The 17576-nt window shown below is 39.2% G+C and overlaps 1 protein-coding gene across 1 annotated transcript in view; it reads left to right on the top strand.

The window, feature by feature from the left end:
- tacr1a (tachykinin receptor 1a) overlaps nucleotides 1-2652 on the top strand; it is a 75649-nt gene extending 72997 nt beyond the window's left edge. Inside the window, 3 exon segments of the mRNA XM_074670636.1 lie at nucleotides 1858-2089; nucleotides 2092-2169; nucleotides 2171-2652. Of these exon segments, the coding sequence (XP_074526737.1) occupies nucleotides 1858-2089; nucleotides 2092-2169; nucleotides 2171-2218 (358 nt within the window). The 3' untranslated portion in view covers nucleotides 2219-2652.
- The last annotated feature ends 14924 nt before the right edge of the window (nucleotides 2653-17576 follow it).

Below are 17576 nucleotides of genomic sequence, written 5' to 3'. Positions count from 1 at the left end.
CAAGTGCTCAAGACAAAGTAGAAGAAACAGACAAACCTCAGTTTTCTTTTTTTCATGTGGCTGCAAAACTTTTTGTAAAGGTCACAACATCCTTAAACCACTGAGTGTTAGAAGGCAATTTAGAGCTTCCAGTGAAAATGGAGATCTCCCAGTGAAGAAACTTTTCTTTTTGAATTAAACTCCTGAAGATAAACTTGGATTAACCTTTTCACTATACTGCAATTCATAGATAGATGTTTTCCATGGGTTAAACAGAAACTGCAGATGAAAGTACAACAGTGTTCTTTGAATAATGTCAAATTAGAGATTGGAGAGTAAAAGCACTTTGCTATATATTTATTTGATTTATTTTGAATATTCTTAGAAAAACTTTAGAATTAAGTACCACTGTTCCTAAACTTCATGGGTCACTCACACTGAAATGTAATGACCTAACTGCTTTCCTCAAAATGTTAATAACATGATTTCCTTCCTCTGCCATTTCTTAACCTCTCACTCCTCTCCTCCTGCTTCCTCCTCCCTCCTTCCTCCACTCACTCCCAGTCATCTACATGTTTTTGAAAGAAGTTCTGAATAGAATAGAATAGAATAGAATAGAATAGAATAGAATAGAATAGAATAGAAAATACTTTATTTATCCCCGAGGGGAAATTCAGGAGTCACAGCAGCATTAAAGAAAACAAAAGTAAGAAAGAGTATAGAAAGTGCAAAAAGGTCCATAAGAAATTAGATGACGACATCCCGTCCACCACTGGTCCACCACTCAGTCCCAGCCCCGTCAGTCTCCACCTCCACAGGGTCCAGGACTGAGCTTCTTCAGCAGTCTGTTCAGTCTCTGTCTCCTGGATCCTGTCTGCTCACAGCAGGCGAAGTTCCTCCAATGTGGCGCCGGCATCCAATGTCAGCTCCGTCAGCCACATCCGTGAACAGCACGATGCCACTGGGCTAGCACGGCTAGCTAGTCCATCTCACCAGAGATAGATCCCTCGTTCCCAACAACGATGGATGGAAGGACAGGTCCACATCGTCACCTCCCAGCTCACACCTGAGAACCAGCACGTTGTCCTCACCTCCTCCTCCTCACCTCGAGGGAAATCATCAAGCCTTACACTAGTTAGCATTGGCATGCTGCAGGCTGCTAACAGCTAATTTCACATGTAAACAATGCAGCCATGGTTACATGTTGGATCTCCAGACAAACGCAGGAGAAAAATAGTAAAAACATCGCCGAAGCCACAAAAAGTTTGGTGTCCATGACCAACAATGAACCATACAAAGTCATGATCCACTCCAAATACAAAGATGACGAAAAAGAGACGAAAAAAAATACAAGAAATGGACAAAGAAGAGAGAGCTACTGCAACAGGCAGCTACTTGGGCAGCGCCTAGCAACGGAAAAAAAAAAGAGAGGGATTCATGGTTGTTCTGTATTAAGATATCTTGCATGGATGATAACAGGAGTGATAGGTCAGCAGACTGAAGTGAGTTGAATTCACTTTGGAGAAGTTGTTGTGTCAAGTGGCAGGAATTAATCTAAGGATCACTGCAGCATGTTGTCAGGCTTTGATTTGTGAGAGCTGAGAGTCTGTAAGTGGAGAGTCTGCTGGGAGTTGTGTGGTATAGACTCATTCACAGGGACTATCACATACTTCACACCTCTTTATGGGATTCTTGCGTGTGTTTCCGGCAAATGTGCCAAAACAGAAACTGTTTGCCAAATCAAAGAGCAGTCCAAATTGACTGATTTGTTGTCAAGCAAAGTTATACGTAGGAGTGTGTTTTTTTTGCCCAGGAACAGGACAGTTATATTCACACCACACGTCAGAACTGATACTAACCAAAGCATCTCCTGAACAGGTTTCGCGCTGGTTTCAAACAAGCCTTCCACTGCTGCCCCTGCATCCCTCGAGGCTCCTATGAAGGCCTGGAGCTAAAGTCCACTCGCTATCTTCAGACCCAGACGAGTGTCTACAAGGCCAGCCGGATGGAGACAACCGTGTCCACTGTCCTCCAGGTCGGAGAGGACATGGAGCAGCCCAAGGACAAGGTGACGGGAACTACAGGGTCAGGTGAAGCTTTGATTGACTGGAGGAGATTGGAGCCAGACCTCATAGCTCCTCTCTAGATCTCACCTCAGACAACTTGTCATCCAGGAGCATCTCCAAAAGCAGTGAGAGAGCTGTCCACTTTCTACTCCAGCAATAACCTGCAGGAATAGACTCCAAACACAGGCTGCATTTTGACAGGAGCAGGTGGAGAGGAGGCAGACTGTTTGCTTAGCTGCTTTTACCTTCATGCATACGTAAAAAAGTTCAGTATGAATCTGTGAGAAAACTTATAAATCATTTGATGATGTGATTAATTGACTGGAAGATTATAACAGATCATTGGTTGCATCATCACCCATGAGTTATCTCGATTGACACATATGACAGGTTTGCTTTGTGCCAAATATAGAGGAGAAACAAGCAGCGCTTCAGCAGCATCCTCTTGCAACTCCTGTCAGCCTCTGCTCATCTCACCAGTTTCTTCTCAGCACAGAGTTGGAGTTCACACCTCATTCACACAAAATGTGTATTTTCACAGTTTTTTTTAGACAGCAAACCTCTGTGGTGTCGACACAATTGATGTCTTCAGGTTTCAAGTAGTTCTCCTCACCCAAGGAAGGGGACACACAGCTTTATTAGGAGCTCTCTTACAAAATATAGCTACTTGTCAAATTACAGGTATTAGAGATGAGATGAGATGAGATGAGATGAGATGAGATGAGATGAGATGAGATGAGATGAGATGAGATAAAAAATTAATTTGTCCCACAACAGACCCTAATTCCCCGGTCAGTCACCAACTCCACAGGGTTCTCCCACAGAAGGTGAAACTCCAATGTGGTGTTTGTATCTGGTGTTAGCTCTGGTGCTGGGTTAGCATCGCTAGCTCATCCATCTTATTGGAGATATATTAAATTCCTCATAACAATAGATGGAAGGACAGGTTGATGCTATATCCTTGCACTGCAATGCCCCTTCTCCTCAACTTGTGAGGAACATCAGGCCTAGCACCATTTAGCATAGACGTGCTACAGGCCGCTACGAGCTGATTACATGTGTTAACAATGCCCCTTTTGCCTAAAAATGTGCCATACAAAGTAATAAAAGCCACCAGATACGCAGATAATCAAAAGACAGGAAGAAAAAGCAAGGATTGAAGTAATAACTGCTGCAGCAAGCTAAAACAAAAAAAAAAAAGCTAACTGTATCTCCTTATGTATGATTTTCTTTAAAATGTCACAAAGAAGAGGATTATCAGCCAATGATAGCCTTTTAGTGTTGTGTAAAACTCCTTGTGGACATGTGCAAAATGTTAAAATTTTCAAAGAAAGTGCCTCAAAAGAAAAAAGAAAAAAATGACAAGGCAGCAGCTAACCTTTGGTGAAAATTTATTTAAATCATAAACGTTGAGTGGTGCTGAATTAAACTCTCTCCAGTTTCCCCTACCATCAAAGCGCTCAGCACTGCATGTCACAAACATTTGGCAGAGTTAGCATGTTAGCTTCTGACCCGACGACCACGGGACCTCTTGCATTCGTTCACAAACACCATAGCATCACCTCGACGAGGCACTTCATGGTTTAGTTTGTAGATTTAACATTTTCACACAAAAAAAAACCTGCTTGAGAGACAATATGTGTTTGAATTTGATCTGAATTACAGGCGTATTTTTTCAGAGTGTAAAACATTTATCCAGCTTTTACTTATCAAGCTTGCATACTTATAAACAGGACAAGCTTTTTTTCACAACACAGTTAAATTCTCTGATTTATGTGACTTCTCTGTCTTAAATCAACACTTTGAATGTGCTGTTGCTCCATCAGTTATTTATACTGACTGGCGATATCATCTTTATTGTTGATCTTCATTTATGTTACGGCCTAAAACAAACACAGGCAGCCTGTTTGTTGTTGCCCCTCATTGTGAAGTGGTGTGCCTTGCTGAGCAGCATAATGTCTGTAAAAGGGCGACGGAGGCAAAGAAAGCTCACTCTGCTGGGTTCCAGGAAATGAAGGAGAAGGTAACGGGCTGTAGAAGGCCATAAGAACAAAGTGGGTTCACCTCCCACGAGGGTAGAGTCACACACAGACAAACACACGCACATGTGTTAACCGTAAGAGGAAGTATTAAGCTTGGTGAGACATTTTTAACAAAGGAAGGAAAACACCTTGATCTCATAGTACTCTATTTTATCAAATTTTTATTCTGATCATATTAAACATAATTTTCCTTGCACTCACTAAACCTTGGCAACAGACTTCAGCTGGCATATTTATTGTCAAACATCCTGTCCTATTATCTCACAAAGGAATTCATGTTAATCAAAGAAAGACAGTTTTTGGAACAGATTAACCAAAAAAGGAAGACCATACACTGCCAAAAATGAAATCTTACCAATTGTTTTTGCCTTATTTGCAGTACAAAGTGTCTTTTTAGACTTAATATGAGCCACATTCACCTGAACAGTCCAGAAAAATGTTTTAATTCAAGTTTTTTTAAAACAAAAAGTGAGGTCTGAATGGCTTGTAACAAGTGAAAAAAAAATCTGCCAATGAGATAAGTAAGAAGTTAAGTGTATTAAGAAATTATTCTTTAAATAACTTGAAACAAGACATCTTCTGGACTGGTCAGATGAATGTGGCTCATATCATGCATAATAAGACTTTTTTTTTTACTAAAAATAAGACATAAACACTCAATAGGATTCCAGTTTTTTTTTTTTGCAGTGAAAGAAAATAATTGAACTACTATTTTCATGTCACTCTGAGTTGTGCTTGCAATGTGCTCAGCTGCTTTAATGAGACACTGCTGGGAGAAACAGCACGCAGGCTTGGCTTCAGTTTCCTGCAGACCGGGCCAGTTCTGACACTTAATTTAAAGTTTAAGAGACTCTGACCCGAGCACTCATCTCACTGTGAGACAAGTCTGGACTGAGGAATTACTGTGATCTACAGCAAGAAAGCCGTCTGCTCTTTGACTTATTTACTGATACAGCTGAGACGTGCTCTTCCCCTGTGTACACTGATCAGCTGTACTGTCCGCAGGCTTCAGAGATTAAACATAATGTTTGCTGCAGACATGACAAGAACATCTTTAGGAGCCAAAATTTGCAAAGGGAGAATGGGCCCCTGGTGGTGCAAGTGTGAACTGTGAACTAATGCAGACCACAGCTGAAAAATGGTAACATCAGTACCTCTGGACCTTTGGGAATCAAAGTAAACCAGCAGTTCACAAACAGCTGCAGTCTGAGAAGCTCAACAACAAGAGTCCACTGCTGTGCGTCAAAGTTTGTGATCAACTTTCTTCAATGTTCAGAGGTTAAATTGAAAAACCAGAGAAGTCGGATGGCAGGTCATCTTCAGAGTAAGTGTTCAGCTCTAAGTCATTTTTCTTTTATTGCATAGAGACACAACCCACAGTCCACACCATAGGTTTATATAATCAAAATACACTGTTAGCTGAGGGGTCTAAAGGGTCTAAAAACACGAGGTAATGCAGAAGTGCTAAAATCTGCAGTACCTTAAGTGTCCACTTGAGGATGGCTCCAGAAGTACCAGAAACCAAATACACACCAAGCCCAAAAGAAAGAATGAAAGAAAGAAAGAAAAAAGACTATCTAATTTTCACTACAGAGTACAGCACACTCTGTACTGGGGTTAATGTATGCTTAGTAGATATCAAAACCAAGACTTTACCCAATCAGAGGCACAGCTCAGCTGATCGACAGGCAGGCACCCTTTTTTTTAGCGAGGAGGTTCAAAGCTCGTCCTATTTTCAATGTGGCCGCTGTAGAGGATTTACTTCCAAATTCTGTTTCAGAAACACACACATCCACTCATTAGGCAGTCTATTAGAAACATCCATGCTAACCACTAAAGATCCCAAGTTACCTGGTGGTGCAGGTGTGTGAACTGTAACTTAAGTGGCATCATCTCTGTGTCCGGACTTTTAGGATTTAAAATAAACCAGAAGTTTAACCATTTTATATTAGCAATTAAATGTTCCATATTTTAGCAAGCTGAAAGTCAGAAGTACAGTTCACGGTTTATCAGTGGCTCGCGCATCATGGACTGAATTGCTGGATATAGTGCAGGAACATTAATGTGGTGCATCAGAGATTATACATAAAATGATTAGGCTTTTAGACAAAAGGGTAAAGGAGGTAAAAAATCAAATTAAAGTATTCTTACTCTGTAAATAGTACATTTGTTTAAGTTTTGTTTGATTTACTGTGTGGTGGACCTGGACTCATCTGTAGCTTCAAACCCTGACAGGTTTCTCAACGAAGAGGTCAAGCTGACCGACGTCAACTGTGGCTAAACACTTATTATTAACAGGTACACTACAAAAACTGAAATCTCAGCAAGTGTTTATTATCTTACTTTTAGTTTAAAAAAAAACTTTTTTAGTTAATATGAGCCACATTGACCTGACAAGTCCAGAAAATGTTTTATTTCAAAACATTTTCAGGCATTACAAATGAACTGTTTTAAAGAGTGAAAAAACCCACTAACAAGATAACAAATAAATAAATCAATAATTTCTGGACTTTTCTGATGAATGTGGCTCATGTGAAGTCTAACAAAACAATTTTTAACTCTTGTTTATTTTTTATTTTTTTTGTTGTGTATTCCAAACAACCCAATTCTAAAAACATACAAAAAATTCATTGAAAGTCTAACATATCTTTCAGTTTTTACCTTAAATAAATGAAATGCTCTTTCTTTTCTCCACACTATCCTTTGTTTGTGGTGGGAGAGCGATCACTCTCCTCAATCATTAACTACATGACAGAACGGATATTTTTAGCTGTCTGCATAAACAACAGATGCAGGGACCTGTCACCCGTTGACACCATCTTTCACATTCACACAGTCCCTGTATGCAACACAGCTTTATTCTCTAGATGCTGTGTTATAATTAATGTGAATAAATCTCAGTTTGTTTCAAACAGTGACACGAGAGAACTTTGAGATGCCACTTTAAAATTTTCTCCTCACCCTCCCACCACGATGACGAGACTGAACGTTCAGAAGGTCCCAAAACAGTCACCGAGGTTCATTCAGAGAGTAGTTTAGAGAAGATCAGGTGCTCTCCTTGTAATTAGTTCAAGACTTTAGCCTCACCTCGGGCTCAAACACTTCTTATATTCAGTTTTGATTAATAATCTGACTGTAAGGTGGTCTGGTGACACAGTGAGCTCCTGCAGTAGGTTTAGTGTCTTTTTTGATCAGATTGTCAGGAGACACTTCTGCACAGGCCTTTTCGATATGATCACAATATGTCAGCACATGTAGAGATGGTGTTTTTCGTTTCAAATAACATGAACTTAAGACATTTTGTTCCCTATATAAACAGCCAATGAGTGAATCAGTCACAGTGTTTTGTTGTGGGCCCGTTATCTGCATTCTCAGGCCTGTTTGTATGAATGAAGGAAAATTCTCTCACCTTGTTAAAACACAACATCAAAACACATTTTTATTTCAGTTGAACCTTTATTTAACCAGGAAGAGGCTTTTTGAGATTAAAAATCTCTTTTCAGACAGACAGCCATGCTTACACTGTGATCTCTTGATGTGTTGGTTCACACTACAGAGCTGCCTAACGTGTGTGTGTGTAAGATGAAACACTATGATATGCAGTGGATTAGTTAAACTGATGTAGAATTACAATCAGATTCTCTGACTTCATCCTAGCAGTAAACCTCCTCTACACAATCAGACTGAATCAGATAAATCTGAATTTGCAAAGACATCCAAACCTTTATCCCATTGTGGATTTCCATGCATTCAAAGATATAATGGAGCCTAAAGCATATTGTAAAAGTAGCTGCTGTGTAATTAAAGTGGAAAAGAGGGAAAGGCAGCAGAGCAGCTCAGTATCTTACATCGCAAAGCCCAAAAGAGTGATTCTGGGAGAAGAGGAGCATTAGTCTGATGTCATTAGAGCATAGTTATCTGATTACAGTATAATCGAGACCTGCTCCCTTGATGTCTCCTGCCTTGATATGATGATTTGGAGACGGTGAGCTGGGTAGGAAAATGCTCCGTGTCTGCTTGGACTCCTGCTTGTAAATTAGCTTATACAGTGAGACAAGCAGAGTGTAAATGAGTTTGCTCGGGGTGATGCTTCCTAATGAGGACCTACAGACATGTATAGGGTGAAAGAGAGGCTTAAGCACTATACTCTGCTAAATTAGCCTTTTACATGTCACACAGCATGTGTTTAGTGATATAACATCAGTAATATGTCAAAGCTGTTCAAATTAAAAATAGCCAGGATCTATACTTTGGCTTATTTGCATTGACATAGAAGCTACTAGTCCCTCTTTAGTGTCTGAGGAAAGTCTGGAGAGTCATTAAACTTTCACCCTGCTGCTAAGATAAGTGGACAGAAGAAGAGTGTTCACATTAAAAACACCACAAAGGCTTCGATTCATCTTTGACACTCATTCTGCTTTATTTAAGGATTCTCAGCGTACTTCATTTGTGTTTTGATTTGTTATTTGTTTTGCAAAAAACTGAAATCCCAACAAGTTTTTTTCTGTTGTTTGTAGTAAAAATGCCTTTTAAGACTTGATGTGAGCCACATTCCTCTGACCAGTCCAGAAAAATGTCTTATGTCAAGTTATTTAAAGAGAAAAATGAGGTCTAAACTGCCTGTAACAAGTAAAAATTGTGCATGAATTAAGACATTATTCTCAACTTGACAAGCACATTTCTCTTACCCCACTTGCAGATTTTTTTCTTAATTGTTACAGGCAATTTAGACCTCATTTTCTCTTTAAATAGCTTGAAATAAGACATTTTCTGGACTAGTCAGGCAAATGTGACTCATATCAAGTCTAAAAAGACATTTTGACTGAAAATAAGACAAAAACACTTGATAAGATTTCATTTTTTTGCAGTGTAAAACGTTCATTTATCAAAGTATAGGTTGAACCATTTATAGTGAAATGACTCTGGGTGAATTTTCAACATACAAAATCACTGCCAAACTTTGCACTTTTGATGAGAAGGCTGAATGATGGGCTTTCATCATTGTGAGTATCTACAAGATTCATTTAGTGGGTGGAAGACCTGATAAATGATAAATGTCCGTTAGTGTTACCAATGTTTCTCATTAAAAAAAAAAAATCAGATATTATGCAAAAAAAGTTACTCTGAAGATGACTTTATCAGTTGACTACGCCGTAAAAATAAAATTTGAAAATAAAATTTGACAATATTTTAAACCAACTGACACAGAAATGGGGAGTCAAAAAGTACTGGCACAACTTCACCAACTTCCAAGGTGCTTGAAGAGAAAGAGTCTTGAAGAGGTCAAAAAAGCTCCAGCAACACTTGTAGTTTAGGAAACAACTTTATTTGACCAACGCGTTTCGGCTTGTGGCCTTCATCAGGGTCAACAGAAATGGTGAGAAAACATTGATGTCTACAGCAAACTGATATTCCATAAAATCCATATTATCAAGTTGAGAAATGAAATGTTTTAAATATACTTTGAGATGATCTTTCAAAAGAAATAACTTATTTCATCAGTACACTTGCATAACTTCTATAAAGGTGAGTTATTTAATCCCTGTCATGCTTTAGTGGTTACACCATTTAACAGTTTGATGTGACTGATTCTATAATTGGTTAAAAATTAGGGCTGGGATGATATGCTAATATTGCAATTTTTACCTTTTTTTTTAACACCAGACCAAGTGAAAAGTTAAATGATGATAATGTCTACAGACTATATCAGGAGCCATATTTTTCCATAAAATGCACATCACGTGAGTCAGAGAGAAACATTTCACCCTCTGCTGGAGAAAAGTGGTAACTTTTTTCCAGTCCAGATTATAAACTAAGACTGAAATGAAGAATTTGAATTTAAAGGTCCCGTATTCTGCTCCTTTTCTGCAGTTTAATATGGATCATTGATGTCTTCATAAAATGGTAGTAACATGTTTTGGTCCAAAAAGACAATAAATCAAGCACAGCAGCATTGTTTTCAGGCTCTCATAGCCCCTCTGTTCAGAACGCTCTGATTTAGTGGGCGTGACCTTCATATGTTAATGAGCCACCGCTGATACCGCTCTACTCTTCCGCGTCTCTGAGAGCGGCGCCACACCGAGGGGAGTGGGCGGGTATCTGCTTCGGTGGACCAATCAGGTCAGACTTGCTCCTGATTGGTCAAAAAAGAGAATCGCTGACGTCGGCAAATCCCTGAAATTCCAACCAGCTTGTTTCAGGTCAGAATTTTACATTCACAAGCACTACTAAGTAAAGGTTTTTGTTATTAAATATCACATTTTGTGGGCTGAGAGGAAAGCCAAAGACCCACAAATTTCACTAAAATACTTAATAAAGGGATTTCTGCAAAATATAGGACCTTTAAAAAAATAGCAAAGAGTCACAATTCTGACATAGTCAAACAAAAAATCCTGATATATCTATTTTTGATTTTCTCTCCCACCCCTATTAAAATGTTACAAATGTTTTATAAAATACTGTGACACCAACAGAAATGCAAACTTCACATTTAAACAAACATAAAAATGTTGTTTTAACAAGTTCAAAGCATCGCATTCGTCACTGTTTCCAGCAGAAAGTCAAAACTTCCGTTCACTGTGGATTAAGAGGAGTTAAGAACAAACACTCTAAAGGGATCTTGTATACCTCCAGAATCTTCTTCCTCGGTTGCTTCACTCGAGTCCAGCAGGAAGTCAGGAGTCACCCACACCTTGCTTTGAGCTGTTTCCTTATCCGCCCATCACTTGGAGGGGTCAAGTGGAGTCTATATGGGACAGGCTGGAGCTTAAATGAATATATAATCATCTTTGGTCAATGAACGCTCCTTCAAATGAGCATGTGGCAGACTCCCTTTTTTCCCAGGCAAACACACACACACACACACACACACACACACACACACACACACACACACACACACACACACACACACACACACACACACACACACACACACACACACACACACACACACAGACACTTACAGACTTGGCTGATGAGAGCTGTTGCGATGGAGACAAAAGATACCCGATCGTTGCTGAGGAGAGGCAGCGAGCAGACTACACAGCAGGGTGATTTGCCTCATCATCTCTTCCCGTGTCACAATCCATCTCTCACTCTCCAATCATACTAATTACAGCAGAGATGCACAGAGAGCAACCAGCCTGGAACAGAGCTACACATACATCTGATCCAACATGAACAACTCCAAAAACACTGATACCAAGTGATTTACAAGCTCCAAATATAAACAAAATGAGGCTTTAAGTTTATAAAAAATCCTAGAAAAAAATTATCAGTTTTAATAACTTTTTTTGTTGCCACACCACCCCCAGTGTGACAAAACCAGGATAAAGATGGTGTCAGTAGAGGAGGATTAATTTAGGAAAATCAGCAGTATGAGCACAAAGGTAGTGATTTTAAACACATTGGCTGAATTTACTATCACATTTTTGTCTGGCCTATTTGTGTATTACCTCTGCAGGAGGTCTCTGGTCTTTGGCACTGCTATTTATTGAGCAAAAGTTTGGGAGCCCCTGCTGGAGATAACAGACATCACAAGCTTCAGTACAAAAGAAAGGAGTTTTTAGTTGTCAGGGTTTAAACCAAACACCCTGCAAATATTTGATATTTTTTTCCCTTTAGTTTTCTCGAGGCATACGACTGAACCACTGGGCAAAAATGAAAGAATCAAATAGATTAGAATAAATATTGTTTTCCCCTAATGTGAAAAAACTATCACCACCTTCAAAGAAAAAACACACAAACAAGACAATATTCAAAATGGCAAAACATTAAAGAGGATTTTTTTTTTTTCTCATAGTCTGAAAACAGACTAAAAATAGTCACTATTTAGAAATGGCTCTGAAAATAGCACAAGATCTCATTCAGGCTTGCTGTAATGATAGGATGATTTTAAAACGGTCTTCTAGCTGATTCATGACACATTTCAGGGGTGGGCCTCAAACACTAAGGTCAGCTCAAAGCTCCACTACTAACCGGCCTCCAGGGGGCTGACCAATCAGAGGAAAGGGGGTTTGTGGAGTGGTGAGCCTCAAAAGAGACAGCAGCTAAAATACAGCAGAGGCTGACTTGTTTTCTAAAAAAAAAAAAAAACAAGGTTGAAAAAATAGGGAGACACCAGAGATACAGTATAAAGAGAACAGGAAAAAGCACAATACCCCTCTTTAAAGTCAGACCCAAAGTGTTGCTTTGAGAGTTTTCTTTTAGCCTTTTGTTTTTTTTTCATATTGAATTGATGCCAGTGTCTCTGGTGGTCTGTTTTGAAAACTCCCTGTACAGTCTTTTTTTTTTCCAGTGGCTAAAAAAAGGAAGTCACCCTGAGCAGCAAAATTGAATTTCCTGTACCTGTGTTGTGTTGTAAAGTTAAGTGTTTCAAGTTGCTTTTTGCAGTCTCAAACATAGAGCTTTGTGTGTGCGCGTACTTGGAGAAAATTGAGTGAGCTCTTGAGGTGAGCTGCCAGCTGTGTGCCAATATCAGATTCTTTCTTTATAACCAGTGCCTGCCGCAAAGTGTCACATATCTCACTCACACTTTCTTGTATCTGGAAACAGAAACATACTGCCACTGTAGATGTGTCACTTTCACCATGAAGCTGTGACAGCTCTGTGTCCTACACTGAAACAGACTGTTCTCTTTCTTTAACCATAAGAAAAGGAACAAGAACAACATTTGTTGTTACTTCTGACTCCCAGCTTCAAGTAAAGAGTGTTTAAATTCATTCACAGTCATTACTCTGCCTTAATTTAGAGAGGACAGGACAGTGGTTAGAGCAGGAAAAAGGGTGATAGTGGACAGTGACAGAAATGGGAAAAGGCTGAAGGTTGGATTTGTACTCAGCCGGTTGAGTCGAGGTCAAACTTCATGAGGGGGTTCACCTGAGCCCTCACTGCTACCTGAGTGTTGAGCCTTTTAAGGGTGTATTCTTTCATCAAAGCTTCAAATACAGCGGTGCCTTGACTTAGGAGTTTGATTCATTCTGTGGTGGGGCTTGTAACTCAAATTACTGGTGTCCCAAATCAGTTTTCCCCATTGAAATGAATTGAAATGCCATTAATCTGTTACGAGCCCAACGGTCATATCTTGGAGATCAGACAGCTTGAAGATGCTGATGGGAGCGGAGGAGAAAGGCTGAATCGTATTCATTGATTTTTGCCCTTTTCACCACACTTTCCTCACTTTCATCTGCAGGTCTGTAGCACCACATTATGTCATAATGAAATAAATGTTCACTTCATTATGTAATAATGCTGCATTTTGTTATAATATGACGTATTTTGTAACAAAATTCTTTAATGCAATATGTAATAAGTAATTACACATGGCAAGTTTATTACACGTTGTGTTCAATAGTTTTAGTACAAAATGTGGAACATTATAACGAAATGCAGTGTTATTACATAATGAAGTAAACATTTATTACATTATTAAATAATGTGGCATTACAAGGTGTTTTGGATATAAACCTGTCCAATGAAGTCTGTTTTGTCCTCCCTTTCAAAATCTTTTAAAATCCAAATCCAAATCCAAATCCACTTTATTTATATAGCACATTTTAAAAACAGACCAACGTCTCCAAAGTGCTGTACAAAAGCAAAAACCATAAAATAAATAAAACATTAAAAAAAATAAAAACATGAATTAAAATGATAAATAAGATAAAATAAATTAAAAGACACAGAGGACCACACAACTCACGCGGTGTTAAAAGCCAGAGAATAAAAGTGGGCCTTAAGACGAGACTTAAAACAGTTCACTGTGGGGGCCATTCGGATGTGGAGGGGCAAAGCGTTCCAGAGTTTGGGACCGACCACAGAGAAGGCCCTGTCCCCTCTGGTTTTAAGTCTCGTCTTAGGCACCACGAGCTGGGACTGGCCCTCAGACCTCAGAGCGCGCGCCGGGATGTAAATTTGGAGGCAGTCTGTAATGTATTGAGGGGCCAGTCCATTCAAAGCTTTAAAAACAAACAAAAGGATCTTAAAATCAATCAAATTAATCAATTCTCAAATAAACAGGCAGCCAGTGCAAAGAAGCTAAAACTGGGGTGATATGTTCGTGCTTTCTGGCCCCTGTTAAAAGTCGTGCCGCAGAGTTCTGGTCTAACTGCAGCCGCGAGAACGCATTTTTGCCTATCCCCGTGTAAAGCGCATTGCAGTAGTCCAGGCGAGAAGAGATAAAAGCATGCACGACCTGTTCAAGAAGATTAAAAGATAAAAAAGGTTTTACCTTTGATAAAAGACGAAGGTGATAAAAACTCAATCTTAAAACCGCATTGACCTGCTTATCCAGTTTAAAATCGTTGTCTTTGGTGACGCCAAAAATGAGCGAGGCAAGTTTCATTAAAGGGGCTATGAGGAGTTTGAAAGTGATCTTGAAAAAGTCTTCCCTCTAGATATATGCCTGATCGTAATCCACAGTTTAAAATGAGATTATCAGACCAATATTACTGGTTACAGGTTATTTTAAATAGCTACCTTTCCAATCAGGTCGAGCAGGACTGGATTGATTTACGGCACGCCTAAGTCTCTACACCAGGGGTCCCCAAACTTTTTCCTGTCAGGGCCAAACAACTTTTCCCTTCTCTGATGGGGGGCCAGGGTCCGTTTGTTCAAAAAAAAAAAAAAAAACGTGTGACGATCGCAGAGGTGTCCAAACGTTAATATTTATTGTTTCCCAAAAAGCCACGCATAACCAAATATTAATAAACCCCTTTCTGGGATCTTGACAGGAAAAAAATCAGAAAATAAATAATAACACTGTTAATGAAATATATAACACCATTTATGAAATAAATAATAACTAAATAACCCTTTTCAGGTTTTTCACAGAAAAAAAGACCATCAAATGTTAACTTTCTTGTAAACACCACTGTTTGCAGCCCTCTCTTATTAACTTCACTGTGAAAACCAGAAAGCAAGCAAGCTAAGAAACTGAACTAAGTGATACAACACCTACAAGCAAATACATTTCACTACCAGTATGGTTGTATAACAGGTTTTTCTTTTTTTAACGGAGGGGTTTCAGATATGGCACAAACTGCAGAAGGGTGGAATAGAAAGTTACGTTCTATGCATGTGTAAGTCTCGATCACATGGCCAGACTGAAAAAAAAGAATCATAATTTGCCTCTGGTATTGTTCAGGGGGCCGGCAAAATGTGGAGGCGGGCCATATCTGGCCCCCGGGCCATAGTTTGGGGACCACTGCTCTACACCAACACCACGATGGCTGATGAGGTTTAGTAGTGAGAAGAGATAAAACACAGGGATCTGTGTTTTTCTTTGCTCTCAAAGATTTCTGTGACTAAATTGGTAGTGATGGTGGACACTGGAGCCTGACTGTCAGACAGAAAAAGGACAGAAGAGCAGAAGAAAGATAAACAGGAGAGAGATACAGCTTTGGCTAAAGGCTAATTAGCCTTTAACTTGGGCTGTATCACTCTATAACACAGGGGCTGAACTGTTTGTGCTAATGTTGATTCCAACCCACAGTCAGCAGTTATTCTGCAGTGGTCTGTTCAAACTTAAGAGTCTGTCAATAAAATGAAGAGTGAGGTTATGTTAGCGCTGCTTGGTAGATGACTGGCAGGACATAACCAGGATTTACTAACGTTACACATTACAGACATGTCTTAGAGCACAAGGCTGTCAGCTGCGCTAAATATAAATGGCTACTAAACAACATAAAAATGTCAGTGTTTACTTGTCACATTAGCCTACAGAGCATCGGGCTGACAATAGCACTACATATAGCTGGCTACTACAACGTTCACTTGATGACATGTTTTAAACAGTAGTGCTACGTAACTGTACTGATAAATACCTTACCTCGGTGCGTTGTCTGGAACAAAGGAATTTTGTTTGGTTACGCTTAGTGCTGTCAGGCGATTAAAAAAATTAATCTAATTAATTACAGGATTTGTAATTAATTAATCGAATTAATCGCATTTTAATCTCATATCTGCTTAAGGTCCTAAAATAAAGAATTTGAATTCCAGGACATTAAAATTACATTAAAAGACATTAAAAAACATTTAAAAATAAGGTGGGAATATATACAACACATTTTAGGTACCCTGAGGCATAAGGAACAAATGAAAAAAGTTTTATGGTTCTATCTTTACAAAATCCACACAGTCCTGCACCTAAGGTAAGCTGATTTGATTTTTAGGACGTTTTTTTGGCTCTGTTCACATTTTTACTCGATGTGGACTTAATTTTCACTGTAATATGAACTTCTATACTGCTATGAGGTCAGGAGAACCAGGGCTAAAGACTAAAAACTGTGAGGAACAATATACAAAACACTTAATTTAAGTCTTGGATCAAAGAAAAGTGAAGTATTTTCAGTGTAACATGCTCTGAACACACAAACTGTTGCTCATTGGTGCAGAGCAGCCCCAAGCTGAAACATGACACCAGGAAGATGGAAGGAAATTTTCAAAGAATTCTTTAGATTTAAATACAAGACATTTTTTTAGTCATTCAGGGCTTGTTTGATGCAGTAAAGAGTGTAAAATTACCTGTTTTTTACAGAATTGAGCAGAATTGAGATTTTCTGTAGATTTTCAAAAAGGACGTGTGAATAAACGAGATGTGGACCCACTCTCTCTTCCCCCGGTTCAAGCATGTTGCTAGGTGTGATACATTCAGGGACCGTTGGAAATTTGAAAATCTGACGAGAACAACACTTTTTTTCATGTAGGACAAACGGTTTGTAAATGCTAGACATTTGAAAATAAATGCTTCTTTGAACGCCTCGCGGGTTTGGGATCCAGATCAATCTGCATTAATTTTTATGACGCGTTAATTTGCGGTGTAATTAATTAATCTAATTAACACGTTAAAATGACAGCCCTAGTTAGCTCTGCTAGGTAGATGACTTGCAGGACAACGCTAACCAGGATTCATTAATGCTACACATTACAGACATATCTTAGAGCACCAGGCTGCCAGCTGTGCTATATAAAAAATGAATATAAACAGTGTAACTTGTTGTCATGTTAGCCTACATCTGAGCACCGGGCTGCCGATAGCACTACATATAACAGGCTACTACAATGTTTGATTGATATCAACAGGGCTCTCAAGTTTTAAATGCAGACCAGAGTATATGTAAGCTACTGTTGATTCCTGAGTCAGTAAAGCCCTGAAGCACTGTCATTCCCTTGTCCCATACACACTTTACACACCTGCACCACCAGGTAACCTGAGATCTCCTCTGCTCCTCCCTTCAGATCAGTGTCTGATCCGTTTATGATCTGTCATGTAGTCAACTCACGCTGGCTCCACTCTGTTGTGTTCTGGCTACGTCTCAGGTCTGGAAGGTTGGGGCCCTCTGGATCAAACACACAAGACCTCTTTATTTTTTCTGGATGCTGAAGCAGCGATGCATCAATTAACACTGAGCAGGTGGAGCAGGACAGGAAGTCAAGCATCAAAACAACATTTAAACATCTGTCAAAATATTTAAATGTTAAAAATAAGGTT

Source organism: Halichoeres trimaculatus, unplaced genomic scaffold (genome assembly GCF_033239565.1).
Source record: "Halichoeres trimaculatus isolate MK-OKI-2021-1 unplaced genomic scaffold, fHalTri1.1 fHalTri1_scaffold_5, whole genome shotgun sequence".
NCBI lineage: Eukaryota > Metazoa > Chordata > Actinopteri > Labriformes > Labridae > Halichoeres > Halichoeres trimaculatus.
The sequence above is the reverse complement of the archived record's forward strand: the minus strand, read 5'-3'. Positions and strand labels throughout refer to the sequence as shown.